We start from the raw sequence: 16,249 nt of genomic DNA, 5'->3' as shown, positions 1-16,249 counted from the left end.
CTTCACATTCATTTATTGTACATGATTTTGTTTTGAATGTGCTTTAGAAATTGTAAATAGGATTATTATGAACCAAGCTTTTACAGTTGTACTGCAGGAATTGGAGCAAAGGAATGAAGGGGAGAGGAGGAGGAAATTTAGAAACACTAGAATTGCATAAAATATCATAGACCTCATTTTAAAAGTATTTATTACTGGCACATTAATATGTATCCCTTTTGTAGAAATGGAATATTTCCAAGCACAAAAGAGTGGTAGCTTTAAATGCTTTTCACATCTGATGTGATGAGGAATAAATGATGCTCCGTCCATTGTTAAAATAATTTTTAATGACTCAAATTGGACAATGGCTTTCATTTTGTTGCTGTCCCTGCCAGTAGGACAGGGAAGAGCCTTTCCTTCCTTGGATAAATGTAACAGACAGTGGCCTGCAGGCACATGAAGCTGTTCAACTGCTAAAGCTAAGCAGGTCTGACCTAGCAAATGACCTGGATAAGGGACCATCTGCAAACCATATGTGAAAGACTCTGAGCGGAAGGGCAGGGTATTCCTATTTAGCATCAAAGCAATTATGGAGAATCACATATTCTGTTTAAGTCAACAGTGTAGTGTCCTCTGCTGTTGATTTCAGCACTGCAGTGAGAAGTATCTGTCTTTCTGGAACACCCCAATGCCTTTACATATGGAGCGCTAGAAGTGCCAGCCTTTAGTTAATTTCTAATTTCCCAGCTGTTTCCCAATGACAAGCAGTTCCCTTGCAAGATAAGAGGTAACCATCTGTACAAACAGATTAGGTGATAAACAACTGTGCAGCTTTAAATCTTTATACTACTGAGACACTACTGTAATTATCTGCTACATTGGCCAAAACCCTATTGCTTAGTGTAGACAAGGTCCAATGAATCAACGTGGATCAGTCAACTCCTCAGTAAGTTCCATTGATTCAAATGGAACACCCTATGTGTACCCTAAGTCTGATTTACTTACCCTAAGTGTAATTTACTTTAGAATAGTAAATTGCAGTTCAAGCAGACCCATTTGAACCAATGGCACTTTCAGAGAGGCTGACTCATTAAATCCCCACTGATTCATTGGTCCTATTTTAGTGCAATTTACTACCTGAAGCAACAGGATTTTGGCTATTGTGTTCACTACCATTTTCACTATTCATTTTGGAGTTTAGAAATAAGAAAACAAATCTACATAAAATTTATCCATCATGAGCAAAACCGAGCCATTCAAACTCTTGTGAAAACTACAAAAAATTATCTTTACAGGAACTCACAACTCTAGTGCAAGTGTATTCATTGTTCTCTTCTTCTGAAAGTTGTTTTTTAGTAGAGGAAGCTACTGGAGCAATTAAGGAGGTCCTGTTATGGAACTGTATGGTTAAACTCACACTTGTCTAAGTGCTCTCCTCCCCATACATGTCTTGGTGCACATCTAATGCATTTGATGTATACAAGTAAGGTGTGAGTATCAGCCTCATTTTGGTGGCATTTCTTAAGATTCCTCCAAAAACCTCATTCTGGTTCCACTCCATATGACACTGCTAACACATGAACTTCATTCTGCCCTGATTTCTAATGCCCACCATTGTCTTACATGGAAATGTGTGTATCTTTTTTTAAATATATGTGTCGTGCAGTTTTTTCTTTGTAAAAAAAAAAATCACATGCAGAGTATAGATGAAATCATCGTATTGCCATTCCTGGGAAATGCAAAGTGGTTATTTCTACAGGGAAATGCAAACCCTGCACTTTCACCCCCATCTCTTGTTTCGTTTAGTCGTTTAGTCGTGTCCGACTCTTCGTGACCCCATGGACCAGAGCACACCAGGCCCTCCTATCTTCCACTGCCTCCCGGAGTTGGGTCAGATTCATGTTGGTTGCTTCGGTGACACTGTCCAGCCATCTGATCGTCTGTCGTCCCCTTCTCCTCTTGCCTTCACACTTTCCCAACATCAAGGTCTTTTCCAGGGAGTCCTCTCTTCTCATGAGATGGCCAAAGTATTGGAGCCTCAGCTTCAGGATCTGTCCTTCCAGTGAGCACTCTACATGCAGGTAAACACAATGGGGAATCACAGCTGCCAGCAACTCTCAAACTGTGCTCAGTACCAAACTCAGGTTTTCCTCTACCATGTTTCCCCCAAAATAAGACAGGGTCTCATATTAATTTCTGCTCCAAAAAAAGCATTAGGGCTTATTTTCAGGAGGTGTTTTATTTTTTTCATGTACAACTATCTACATTTATTCAGATACAGTTGTGTCATCTTCTGGTTGCTGCACAAGGGTGGAGGATAGGGTTTCACTTAAGTAGGGCTTATTTTGGGGGTAGGGCTTATATTACAAGCATCCTGAAAAATCATACTAGGGCTTATTTTCAGGTTAGGTCTTATTTTCAGGGAAACAGTGTACATAGTGTGCAAGAAGGCCCAAATATGTCTGATGAGAAAGTAATAACAATCTATATTTATCCTTCAATTAATTAATCCTTTTGTTGTTAATCTATGACAATTTCTTCAGCCTCCATGGCTATAATAAAGACCGTACATCTCTGGATTTAAGTAAAATGGGAGTGGGATGTAAGCAGGAATAGTAATAGTAATAGTCAGCAGGGGCCGCAGCATGTCTTAAAGTCCCTTAGGAAGAGACTCTGGATTCAGAAGCCAGTACATATTTTATGCATCAGTTGATTTTGCCTCTGTTATATTAAGCCAATGTTAATGGTCAGATCCTCAGGGCACACAATACAGGTGTTTCACCAGAGCATCCCAGGGACACATGGCAAGCAGGATTCTGGAAGCTATAGTTTGCTGTAGCTCCTGGGCAAATGTCTGTTGCACATTTACAGATATGTATCACATTCTAGCATATGTAGCAGCAAGCAACAATACACGTACACTCAACAAACATAAATTGCACCATGAAGCTTGAGCATGTTCTTAAGAGAAATACAAAGAGAAAAGCATAGTTGCATGCTTGGCACTCTTCCATCTATGTACATACAGTGGTGCCTCGCTTAATGAGTGCACCGTTTAACGACGAATTCGCATAGTGTTTTTTGTGATCGCATTATGATGTTTTAATAGGGAAAACATCGCATTGTGATGATCGGTAAGCGTTTCGCTTACCGATCTTCGCATTGCGATGTTTTTTAAACAGCTGATCGGCAGTTCCAAAATGGCCACCGCATCCACAAAATGGCCGCCTGCAGCATTTTCGCACCCTGCCCTTGCTTACCGGGCAGCAAAAATGGCGGCCGGATCGAGGATTCCCTGCATAGCGGTGAGTTTTCGCCCCAATAGGAACGCATTAAACCCATTTTAATGCGTTCCTATGGGGTTCCCCCCCGCATAGCGACGAATCCAGATAGCGACGTTAATCCTGGAATGGATTAACGTCACTATGCGGGGCACCACTTAGCAGGAGCAGCTTGTTCCTTCCTAGGAACTGGGTAATTGCTTCCTTTGGGAAGTTTACCTCACATTTGGAAATCCCCCTTCATTAAGAAAAGTTAAAACTGAATGAAAATACATATAGAAAGTCAGAATTACTTTGGGTTTCCTTTGCTATCATAAAGCTGACACATACTAGACATTTAAAAGAATGTGGATTCTCACCAATTAATCCACTTTTCCTCCCTAGTGGGATTTCCTCATAAATAATTGCCTTGCCAATTACAGGTGCAAATTTAGCCTCAATTTACACTTCAGTGACTAGTAACAACACAAACCATACTAAATGTAAGGTATCTAGTTGAGGAACCTCGTATGATAAACAGAATCTTTTACCAAGAGTCAGTGTACTTCCCCTAACAATGTGCTAAATGTATCATCCGGTTTGATTCATTCAGGAAGGAAGATGCAAGTGAGATAGGAGCTGGTGATTAACTTCTAAGAAATTAAGGAGACAATGAAGTAAATGGAGCATGGCCGGAGATCAAACTGCCACACAGTTACTTCTTCAGCAAGCGATTAGATTTGATGACCCTTGAGGTTCCTCCCAGCTCTGATTCTATTCTTCTCTTTTTGCAAGAGAGACTTGGATTCAGGCTAACTAAATGAACCAGAGCCAAGATATGGAGTATCTGATTATTGTTTTTCTTCAGCTCACTTTTTCTTTTATTTTCTTTTTATTCTGTCAAGTAGGAGAGTAGCTCCCAAACATTTTTGGACTCATGGCTCCCTTGATTTACTGACCACTGGCCGTGGTTCCCCTTGCTCGGAGGGGCCATCAGGGATTTCATTGCCACCAGGGGCAGGATCTTGACACCCCTCCCCACCCATCCCATCTCCTCTCCCCCCCCCCCGCATATCCCTGAGCACCCATCTCCTTCCAGGGCGTGACTTGGGAAACTCATGAGGCCACCTGGCAAGTCCCTCCACAGGGGACCATCAAGATGGGGCAAGGAGAGACAGGTACACGGCCTTCACTTCCGGTTCCTGTTCGACATATAACTATGAACAGCTCCTCTACAACCTTCAGAGCTCTATGCTCCATCCCTTTTCCCATGGCACCCTGGCTCAGACCTCCAAGGAGCCATGGTGCACAGTTTGGGAACCCCTGAGCTAGGAGAGGACAACTTGTGACCCTTCAGATATTTCTGGCCTTGAATTCTTATAATCCCTCACCACTGATTAAACTGGTAAACTGTAAACCAAAAACATCTGAACCTTCATAGCTGCCCACCTCTTTTGCATATAAATGTCTTTAATTTGCTTCACAGAATTCATGGTTGAGTGCTTACTATGGGACAAAGGTTTCGGGACCCAGCTGCTTAAATTCTGGCCCAAAGTAAAGCTGAGGGAGGGAAAGGATGGGGGGGGGGGGAAGGCTGTGAAAGAGAATGTTAAAAAAGTAAAAGAGAAGAACAGGGGGGGGGAGGATCTGTCCAGCTGGTGGTGTTTCCAAATGACTTTGAAAACAAAGGGGGGATTGCATTAGTTCAGGTGCTTGCAATGGTCCAGTGGAATGCTTAAAGCTTTTGCCAAGGAAATTATGTCAGCCGCAGCTAGGCTGCTGATACAAGATAGTTCCCTGGAGCTCATTCTGTTCTCAAGCAGCAATAACAGAGCTTTCAGCTCATCATCGACAGGGCCTCTTTTGTGCCTCTGCATTCTGCAGCCCTTTAATCATGGCGACTCACCAGGCTCCATGTCCCCAGCACGTTCTCCCTCCCTGCTTTCCCCCTCTTTCATGCATGGAAAACAAATAAACTTCACTTGCTTTTGTGAAGGAAGCTAATGGGAAAAGCAGCATGAAGTCGGAACACCAATAAAAACCTGGACAGGCCCAAATAGCACTAATTGAAGAGGAATATAGAGTGCTAGGCTGGCACTTCTAGGCTCTGCAATGTAGCTAAGCAGATGGCAAGTGTCTATTCTGTCCCCTTTCCTCCCTATACCTCTAATACAACTGGCAGAGAGCAATACAGTGGTGCTTCGCTTAACGATTTTAATTGGTTCCAAAAAAATCATCGCTATGGGAAAACATCGCTAGGCGAAACACAGTTTCCCATAGAAATGCATTGAAACCTATTCAATGCATCTCAATGGGGGGCAAAATTACAACAAATTTAAAAAGAGTCAGAACAAAGTCAAATTAGTTTAACAAAGGGTTTATTAAGTGCACTTATGATTTCAAGCATTCTAAACATTTTAAAAACATTTTTAAACATATAAAAAACAGCCAACATGAGGCTGTCAAAACCATCATTAAGCGAAACAGGGGGACCTAAACTGTCATCGCTATGCGAAGCATGGTCCCAAACATCACTATGCGAAAATCGCCCATAGGGAACATCGTTAAACCGAGTGAGAGACAGTGTGAAACTTAAAAGTGAACTTAGAGTGAGTTAGAGATCTGTAAGAACTCTGAAGCGAAAAGAGTGTTAGTAGAAGTTTGAAGTTAAAGTAGAACTGATTCAAATACAAGTGATTAGCAGCCTGTGATTTGCTCATTGAATATTAATCATATGTCAACTTCCCTGATATAATAAATCATTTAAGTTTTTAAAGCACACATGTCTCCTTGATTGAATGGTATTCAGACAGCAATACCTGGTGGCAGCAAAGAAAGAAGAGCAAGAACCTCATGAAGGCCTAGGGGAATAGGGGCTTCAGAGGAAATCGCCACAACACCTTGGAAACGCTTTTATCTGGAAGTTGAGTCATGGCAACTGGACTTCTTCCTTATTAAATTGAAATGTTTTGCCACTCATCCAAGTAGCTTCTTCAATCTGAGGAGAGTTGGTAGGAGTAGGTATCCTTCACTCTCCAGAGACTATGGTAACGTGCTCTGTATGGAAGACTTGGAACAGCGTCTAGTGTGGCTGAGAAGACGAATTTGAGAGTGACAATCCCTCTCACACTGAAGACAAATACAATCTGCCCCCTGTCCTGCTGCCTGATTTGGCTGCTTTCATGACTGCTTCTTTACCTCCGCCTGCTAGACAAGAGTCTCTTCGAAATGGGAGAGGCCATGATGCACACCGCCTGCCTCCAGGCTGAACGGTCAGATGTCAAGGTTTCCTATCTGTTGAGGTCCACTCCTAAGGCATTCAGATCCCGCTTGCAGATGTCCTTGTATCACAGCTGTGGTCTCCCTCTGGGGCGATTTCTCTGCGCTAATTCTCCATACAGGAGGTCTTTGGGAATCTGACCATCAGCCATTCTCACAACATGCCCAAGCCAATGTAGACGTCACTGTTTCAGTGATGTATACATACTAAAAATTCCAGCTCATTCTAGGACTACTCTATTTGGAACATTGCCAATGTGTTTATCCAGCTTGACATCTAGGGAGAGAGTGTCAGAGATCGTTGAGCCAAGGTACACGAAGTCATGAACAATCTCCAATTCTTGCTTGGAGATGGTAATAGAGGGAGGTGAGTCCACGCACTGGCCCATGACTTGTATTTTCTTCAGACTGATTGTTAGTCCAAAGTCTTGGCAGGCCTCGTTAAAGCGATTCATGAGTTGTTGGAGGTCTTCAGCAGAGTGGTCAACAAGGGCTGCATCATTGGCAAAGAGAAAGTCCCACATGCATTTCAGTTGGACTTTGATCTTTGCTCTCATTCTAGAGAGATTAAAGAGCTTTCCGTCTGATCTAGTCCGGAGATAGACACCTTCTGCAGCAGTTCCAAAGACATGCTTCAGCATGACAGCAAAAAAGATCCCAAACAGGGTTGAAGCGAAGACACAGCCCTGTTTCACATCCGCTTTGGATGTCAAAGGGATCTGATGTTGAGTCATCAGAAACTACGATGTCCTTCATTTCCTCATGAAAGGACCTGATGATGTTAAGAAGTCGAGGTGGACATTCAATCTTGGGTAGTATTTTAAAAAGGCTTTCCCCGCTAACCAAGTCAAAGGTTTTTGTGAGATCTATGAAGGCCACAAAGAAGCGGCTATTGTTGTTCCCTACATTTCTCCTGCAACTGTCTGAGGGAAAATACCATGTCAGTGGTGGATCTATTAGCTCGAAATCCACACTGTGATTTTGGATAGATAGACTCTGTCTGCAAGCACCTGGAGTCTCTTCAGCACAACACGGGCCAGCAGTTTCCCTACAATGCTGAGGAGATACCACGGTAGTTATTGCAGTTGCCCATGTCTCCTTTGTTCTTGTACAATGTGACGATGTTTGCATCCTTCATGTCCTGTGGGACCCCACCTTCCCTCCAGCAGACAGCAGGTAGGACAGTTGGTAGGAGACTCCTCTTACATCCTCCCCATTGTTTTCACTTTCCCCTGCTCTGAATAGGCTTGTTAGATGGACAATAGATGGGGGGAGGGGTGACAGAAAATCCCACCTCTGTAGTCTCACTGGATAAGACTGGCCTGAACATAAGATGGGCCAAGGGTCCCAGATCATAAGAGTAAGCTCGATGTATTATGTTCAAAATATGCCACTGTGAGCTCTCTTCTCACCAATGTCCAATTTACTGTGGAAACAGCATGACCAAAGTGTCACCACTTTCACGTTGAGCATGTGCATTTAGTGCATGTGTTTTAAACAGTTATCAGTTCTTTGGAGATATCATCCTACCTTCTTCATTCTAACTAAAGGAGAAGTAGAAAACTGTAGTGATTTTACACATGTTTTTAAAAATATTGTGTTTAACTGCAAATTCCACCATCAACCAAAGGCCACGGTGTAAGGAGACTATAGGACAGGGGTCTCAAACTCAATTTACCTGGGAGCCTCTGGAGGCAGAGGCTGGGTGAGGCTGGGCCGCATCAGATTTTCCACCAAGCAGAGCAAGAGCCCAAGGAAGCCGCCCAGGAGTTTCCTCAGCCCAGCTGAGACTCCGAGGAGGAGGAGGGACGCGCAAGCCCTCGTCACCGGCCATGACCCCCTCCGGCTCCTTCACTACCACCACCACCAGCAGGACAAAGAAGCGGAGAAGCGAGGGCGCTCTGGTGACCCCCTAGCTGGGTGGGGGGGAGGGCACGACATAAAATTTAAAAAACCCTCACAGAATCGCCTTGCCAAAGGAGAAAAGCCCCCATCGGTACCCGCGAAATCAAACAGAATGGGTGCCCCCCCGCAGGTGCACGTGGGCGAACACACAAAAAAACACACACACACAGGGAGGTCTGGCAACCTTCCTCTGAGAGCCCCCCTCAAAAAAGGTGCACTCAGCAGCAGCAGCTACCCCCACCACGACAGAGGAGCAAACTTTGCGAGGCGAGCCCAGGCAGCCTCCAGAGCTGAGGCGGCTGAAGCAGGACGAAGAGGAGGAGGAGGAAACACTGCCTGGCGCTGGGGCAGCCGCTGGCCGGGCTGGTGCTGAGGGTGCCGAGAGAGAAAGAGAGTCAGAAAGCCGCCTCCCTGGAAGAGGTGGCAGCAGCAGCTGCTGTTGGTGGCTCTGTTGGAGGTGCTCTTTGAGGACAGGGTGGGAGTGATCTCTGCTCTCAGGCATTGCTCGGCAGTGGCTCAGGTGCTCAGGGAAAGGGCTGGCAACGTGCCTCGCTCGCCGGCTCTCCCCCAAGACAGCACCTCTTGCACCCTCCAACTGGAAGTGCAGCTTGCCAGCCGGCAGACAGGCAGGCCGGCTGGCAGGCTGCAGTTCCGGATGGACGGTGCAAGAGGTGCTGTCTTGGGAGAAAGCCGGCGAGTGAGGCGAGGCTTTTTTTGACTCTTGACAGCAGAGGACACATGGGCGCTTCGGGGGGCAGGCAAGGCGGGGACCTCAAATTATTGTCCAGCGGGCCGCAAATGGCCCCCGGCCCGCATGTTTGAGACCCCTGCTATAGGACTTGCAGTTCTATATTATACTTTGCAGAAAATTTACTGTAACCAAACTTCGAACTTCTAGAAGATATGTTTTATTCTCTAAAGCAACAGAATCGGCTCTATTTAAAAGAAGGTTCAGGCAAGGCTAGGAACAAAATAATGGAAATGTAAAATTATTTTACCTGCAAGGCCAGTTCACTTGAGTTGAGGTCTAGAATCCCTCCGTCGGAAAGGCGAGACCGATAGTGTCCTGCTGGAAAAGGAGAATCCACTTTTGGAAGCCGATCCTCCCCTCTGCTTTCCATTTTGGATGCCTCTGGATGTAGTCTGTCCACTTCCATAGGGGCACGGTGTCCATCTTCGGACTCTGTTCTGGGACTGCCTTTGCTGCCTTTGCTTTCTTTCCCGCTGGGAGGAGTCCTGGTAATGACCCCAAACTTTCTAGTCCGTTTGCCACTTGGGGTTGTTTTCCCACTGGGCTCTGAGGTAGGCCTAGCTTTCGGCTCACTGCTGTTGCTATTGTTGCCATTTGCTGGAGGAAGAGGGGCCTTGCGCTTGATGCGACGAAGCATGATCAGGTAGATGAAGCCGCCATTCCAGCACTGATCAGCAAGGTAGCTGCAAGGGAAGTATAAAGACAGAGGGTTTAATAATGGCCCGTTGCTGGAAGGCCAATGTTGGAAAGAAAACCAGCAAAAACAAAGAGTTCCATGTGCAGGTCACAGCCTCAGAAGGGATAGAAACCAATTATTTTTAAAAATCACATTGATTTAAATCATGATTTAATTTTTTTAAAAACTTTTTTTAAAATTTAAATTGTAAAAAAAAATCCAATTTTAAAAATTTTAATCATTATTTAAATCAAATCCACCCTTCTGGTGGCACTCTGTGGATTTGATTACCATTCCTCTATACCTCTGAGCATTTGCCTGTACTCTTCACCTTTCATAACGAAGGAGAATCATATACCCCTGCCCATTTGGAAAAGAAAACCCTCCATGTGAGTAAAGAAAAGGTAATAGTGTACCAACAGGTTGGCTACTAGGCCATTCAGATGACTCATAAAAGAACAATACTGGGACAGCAGTGCCATCTTCCAGTTCCCCTGACACTGAGTCTCATGTGGAAAAAAACACTGGATAAACATGACTAGTTTCAGACATTGCTAGTCTAATAGATATAGGATAATTTTGATCTTCAGTGGCCCTTAACTCTTGTGCACACAGCATCATAATAACTATACAGTACTCTAATGTCCTATGACAGTGGCAAAGATGCTGTGATGCCATATACTGTTTATGAACATTCTGACACCTTTGGGAATGAAAATGGTAGAGTATCAGATACTGTGAGCCTCAAATTAAAGATTCTGGGGATCAGATAGTGGTGCCTTATCTATGGTAACCTCAGAACAACTGGTCGTAGGAAGACATGAAGCATCTTTAAATACAATGTAGTGTGAGTATAACAGTTGGTACATGAATGTACCAACAACAAGTTCCTAATGCAGATCTTATATCCATCCCTGAACTGCTAGACAGTCTTTCCATCTTATCACTTCTTCTGCAATATGTTGCAGCCCTTATAATGAAAGACTTGCCTATAAGAAGATATAGGTTAGTTGTAAGGTAAAAAAAACTTGTGCAAAACTGTGAACTTGCTGCTTACCCACAGATTCCACACAAGGATTAAGTCTGAAGTTTCCACCCACTTGGTCTGGAATAAATCAGGTTTTAAGTGTTCTGCAAATAACTTCAGAGACGTGTCCATGCATGCAATCCAGTTCTATGAATGACTGAAATCTTTTAATGCCGAGCAGCAAATGAGAATCGCTGAACAACAGGAAGTAGGCCAGAACCCATATCACTTCAGGCAATGAAGATCTATACAGATCTTAACATGCAAATGGAAAACAAGGTACATGAGAAAGAGAAGACAGGCCGTGGCCCTTGTAAAGAGCCCGTACAAAATGCTAAAGCAAAAGAAATACCTGAAGCTACCACTGCTTTTTGAGCCATTAGCTCATCCCAAAGGAGACTGCGGCCAAGGAATCAGAAAAAAAGTGAGACTCAGAAAGGCAGTTATGCAACAATTAGAAAATATACTTAAGTGTAAGGATGTTATCACTGGAAACCAAGACCAAGGTCATCCATACTATGCTATTCCTGAATACTATGCGCAGATGTGAAAGTCAGAGAATGAAGAAAGGTGATAAAGAAAAGAACAATCAATTCAAAATGCTGTGTTGGAGAACAACTTTATAGATATCATGGACTTCTGGAAAGACTAGTAATTGGATGCTAGACTAGATTCATCCTGGACTATCTCTAGAAGCAAAAATGACTAAACTGAGTCCGTTGTGTTTTGAATGTCAGAAGACCTGACTTGCTAGAAAAGGTAATGATGCTCAGAAGAGTGGAAGGTAGCAGGGAAAGACTGAACATAAAATGGATTGACATAATAAAGAAATACACAGCCTTTAATTTGCATGACCTGATCTGCACTGTTGATGACAGGAACTTTTGAAGATTACTAATTCATATGGCCACCATGAACTGGAAGCAACTTGGTAGCACATAACAGCAGCAGCAGCAACTCATCCAATGAGAGTTTGGAAAACTCCAACCCCATCCACCACAGCCAGGGAAGTTACAGGCGTTGTAGCTCAAAAATAACTGTTGAAATATTTAATGCATCATATTTGAAGGGCCACATATCTGTAGATGGATCCAGGGTAGATACACAACACTTACCCACCTCCAAAACACATACATACATACATACATACATACATACATACATACATACATACATACATACATACATACATACATACATACATACATACATACATACATACATACATACATACATACAGTGGACCCTCGACTTACAGACTTTTCGAGTTACAGACTTCTCTGGCTGCAAAATTTAGATTCGACTTGCAGCCGGAGAATCGACTTACAGACCAGAAAAAACCCAAAATGGAACAAAAATAGAATAAAAACCGCCGGTTATGGGATTAATCGGTTTTCAATGCATTGTAGGTCAATGGAGATTCGACCTACAGACTTTTCGACTTGCAGACACCATTCCAATATGGATTAATTCTGTAAGTAGAGGGTCCACTGTACATACAAACAAAAGAAGACATAAATTTATGTTAATGTATGTGTGTTGATGCAAAATTTTAGAATATTTGTCTGCTCCCTCTTTCAGTTCAAATCACACTTGAACTGAACAGTCCTGCATTTTTTCTAATATAGGATTGTCTTATGTCACACAGCCACTCTAATTTAGGTATCTAGACGCACCATGTGGCACCAGATATTGAGGAATAAGAACAAGGATGATAAGTCTGTGTGGTCACCCTAACTGCCCTTAGTTAATCTCCTGCCCCATCTACTGTCAGTGACCTATCACCAATGCCAAAGTAAGTATCAATTACTCAGTCCAGTCAGTTTCTGATTGAGCAGATAAAACTTTTTCTGTATCTGAGGCTGTTCCAAGGACAATGGTGGCTAATTCATTCAGTGTGAAGTTGCACCAGAGGATTTGGACTTCCCTGGATCGGTTTGAATTAACTGGCCACAGAGAGAGAGGAGAAAACAGGGTGGATAGTCTTGTTTGCAGCTTGTTAACACAGGTTTTCTGGTGCGGTATAAAACTACTTAGTAGGCTGTAAATAAGGACAGAGTGGAGATTTTCTCATTTTATTCTCAATTTTCTCTCTCTCTTCTTTTTTTTGGGGGGGGGGGGGAAGAGTGTCTAGGTGCCTAAGTACAACATTGATGGCAACAACTATACAATTTTATGTGCAAAGTGTGTGCCGGTGGTTGTTGCAGGGGCTTTTCTACATTGGTTCAAGGGATCACACTGTCTGAACCAATGTGAATGCATCTGATTTGTTTTGTTTAAATAGAACCACCAGCAGCACAAGCTACTATGGATCGCAGCGGGGGGGGGGGAGTTCTGGTTTGATTCTCATTTGCTTTTATGTTCTGTGATCAACATAAAAAAAGTAAATCAGCCTCTCCCAATCACAAGCATTTCTTACATATGTGATTATACCCATAATTAAGCGAACTTTTTTTGTATATATTCTTTTCCTCTCACAGATAGGCAGGAATTCACCCATGTACATACTCAAACTTAGGTACTCATTCTCATACCCAATGATGTGTGCCCACATATTCAGTTGGAAACATGTTCTCCTCTCACACATATATACCATTGCTCTCACTGCCTCCTACTCACTAACAGAAACACATCCCTAACTGAGGAGGCAGTTGCTAAGGCACCTAGCCTTAGTAAGTTAAGGCACCTAGCTAAAATATGGAAATTAATATGGCACATCAAAACAATAAGAAGGAACGGCAGGCAGAGAGAAGTCTAGGCAGAAAATGCATTTTTAACATGTTAATTAAAGCTTTGAGCTAGGGGTAAGAGGAAGGAGAAAGCAGACCTTATCTCTCACTCCAGTTAAGAGCAAGCTTTCACTAAAAGACTTCAATCATAAAATATACCATTATCATTACTCACGTGCATACACATGATTGCCCTTATGCAGATCTGATTTTCTACTGATTTCACTGGAAATGTTTTTGTCCCCACCTCCCCCTACATACCTTCTTTTCAACAATTCCCTGATAGCTATCAGCAAACAAATGTCTCGGAAGGTTCCCTAAGCTTTGTGACAGCATACTGTAATAAATCTATGCAAATTACAGTAATCAAAATTGTCAGATTGTGTGATTTTTCTCCCCCTTCACCATGGCATTGCAACATACCCCTGCTATTTAGTACCACGTTTAGCTGTTTCCTTTCATCATTATAAAATCTGGATATTCTTAGCACCCCAACTCTACCCTTCCCACCTCTTCAAATTATTTATTTTAAATGCTCTTAGTATTTTTTAAAAATCCTTAAAAATCAGGAAGTGGGACCGAGAAACCCCACACTATCTTCTAATTTGCTCTATTATTTTGTCCTTCTTTGTGCTAAATATTATCAGGGCTTTGATGGGAGGATTCTCAAGATCCATCCCCTCTCTTCTACATGTGTACTTCATACTACTTACAACAACAATATGCTCTGAAGTTGATTCTGACTTTTAGGGACCCTTTCCAAGGTATTCTAGCCATAGAAAACTCAGAAGTGGTTTACCATTCCGTTCTTCTGTGGTGCCCTGGGACTGTACAGCTTGCCCAAGACTTCTCACACTGGCTCTTCTTGTGGGACATACAGTGTGTAATTAGATTATAGGTAAAAGCAAAAAGAAATAAAAAATAAAAAAGACAAAAACATGGTGGCACCTTAAAGACTAACTTTGTATCTTTTTAATGTGAACTTTCATGGACACTTCAACAGACATAAGAGAAGAGATTAACATGGCAAATATTTATACATGGCATCAAAATCTAGATATCAAAATACAGAGATTGTGGCTGGTTGGGTAATTCTAAGATTCTAAGAACTGAACTTCATCATCTGATTCCACAGTCACATACCTGAGTCATTGTTCCCTTCAAAATGACAATCTCTCTCCATTTTTACTTCAACGTAAATGTCACAAAGCAACACAACACCAAAGTCAACACTCCTGCGGTCTAATCAAGCGTCAAGAGCTGGATGACTCAAGAGCAAGGATGGACAGATTAGTCTGTTTCCTATCTATCAGTTCCTTATTTTGTCTTCCTTGAATTGTTAAATTGTTTCAAAGCATTTTAAAGTATTTGAATTGTTCTATACAGTACTGTTTTCATGCTGTTTTATTGATTATATCCTGCCCTGAAGACCCCAGATACAGGATAGGCTAGAAATTATTTAATTTTTTTAAAAATCTGTCAATCAGAAGTGTAAGAGAAGAATTTTGAAAGGTGCATAATAACCTGTTTGTAAACCACCTACAGAATTTTTTGATTGAAAAATGGGATGTACATGTTTCCTGAATAAGCAAATAAGCAGGTTGCTTGCGTGTTGTCACACTGTGTTAGTACATCAGCAATCTGTGGCCCAGAAATAAATTGTACTGGCATAGGTGCCAGTGACCGAAATATGACACTGAACATGTGGAACCCAGCATGGTAAATTTCCTTCAATTTATCTACCCAGCGTCACAACTAAACCAGACCTTGCCTACTGCTCTTCGGAGACTGAAAATCAAGAATCTGGCACTTGTGAGGTCATTGCGCAAAATAATGCAAATAAAGCCTGGCCTCAATAAAATTTCTGTTCTCTTCACCCAGCCGTTAAAGAAACAGATGTTTCTCAGCGTAGGACTCCACACTGCCATTTGGGCACTTTACAAGGTACCGGTTTTGTCTTTCAAGTCTCCGCTTGCCAGACCAACCTCTTACTCTTCTGTATTCCAATCAGCTGGTTACGTGAAGCTCCTCCCCGAAAACCCCATGTATGGACAACCAGAACATGCTTCTGAGGCACTTCCCACTTAGCACCCCACAACGATGACTCTTTTTCTTCCCCCTTAGCAAGCTGCTCAAAACAAGCCAGTTTGTATGCTGAGAAATGAATCTCACACCAGCATTTTTAAACAGCAGAGTCTCAAGGGGCCTCTTCACACTTAACCTTTTTCTTCTTCTCCTTTCTCACCTTTTGCTGGAGTAAATTATTAACTCCCAGCCAGACCTGAGCCAGAACTTGCAAATTGCTAGTTACTAGCAACATAATGTTTCTCCAATAATGATGGTGATTACATTACATTATAATGTGACAGCCAGAATCCGGTTGGTGTTCATGTAAGATTTACATAACTTGCCACAACTAACTGATGCTCATTAATGATGTCTTGAGGTGTGTTTCTGTCCTGGGCCTGGTCACATGCACAACTGTGCAACCTCACTGCACTCTGGCACATCATCAATTAGCCGCAACAAACTACATAAAACCTTATGTGAACATTAATAGGATTCTGTTGAATGGATGATACCTTCACTCCCTTTGTGGTGTAACTGGACTTCTTCAGATGTCCAGAGTGTAGCTTCAGT

The 16,249-nt window shown here is 42.7% G+C and overlaps 1 protein-coding gene across 5 annotated transcripts in view; it reads right to left on the bottom strand.

The window, feature by feature from the left end:
• Window positions 1-16,249, bottom strand: part of PDZD2 (PDZ domain containing 2) — a 202,559-nt gene that overhangs the window by 82,034 nt on the left and 104,276 nt on the right. For all 5 annotated transcript variants that reach the window (XM_072992868.2, XM_072992869.2, XM_072992870.2 and 2 more), the window contains exon 2: window positions 9,425-9,860. In XM_072992868.2, coding sequence (XP_072848969.2) covers window positions 9,425-9,860 — 436 coding nt within the window. The remainder of the gene's footprint in view (window positions 1-9,424; window positions 9,861-16,249) is intronic.

The sequence above is a fragment of the Pogona vitticeps genome, chromosome 2 (genome assembly GCF_051106095.1).
Source record: "Pogona vitticeps strain Pit_001003342236 chromosome 2, PviZW2.1, whole genome shotgun sequence".
NCBI classification, from domain to species: Eukaryota; Metazoa; Chordata; class Lepidosauria; order Squamata; family Agamidae; genus Pogona; species Pogona vitticeps.
Note: the sequence above shows the minus strand (reverse complement) of the source record. Positions and strands in the feature narration are given on the sequence as shown.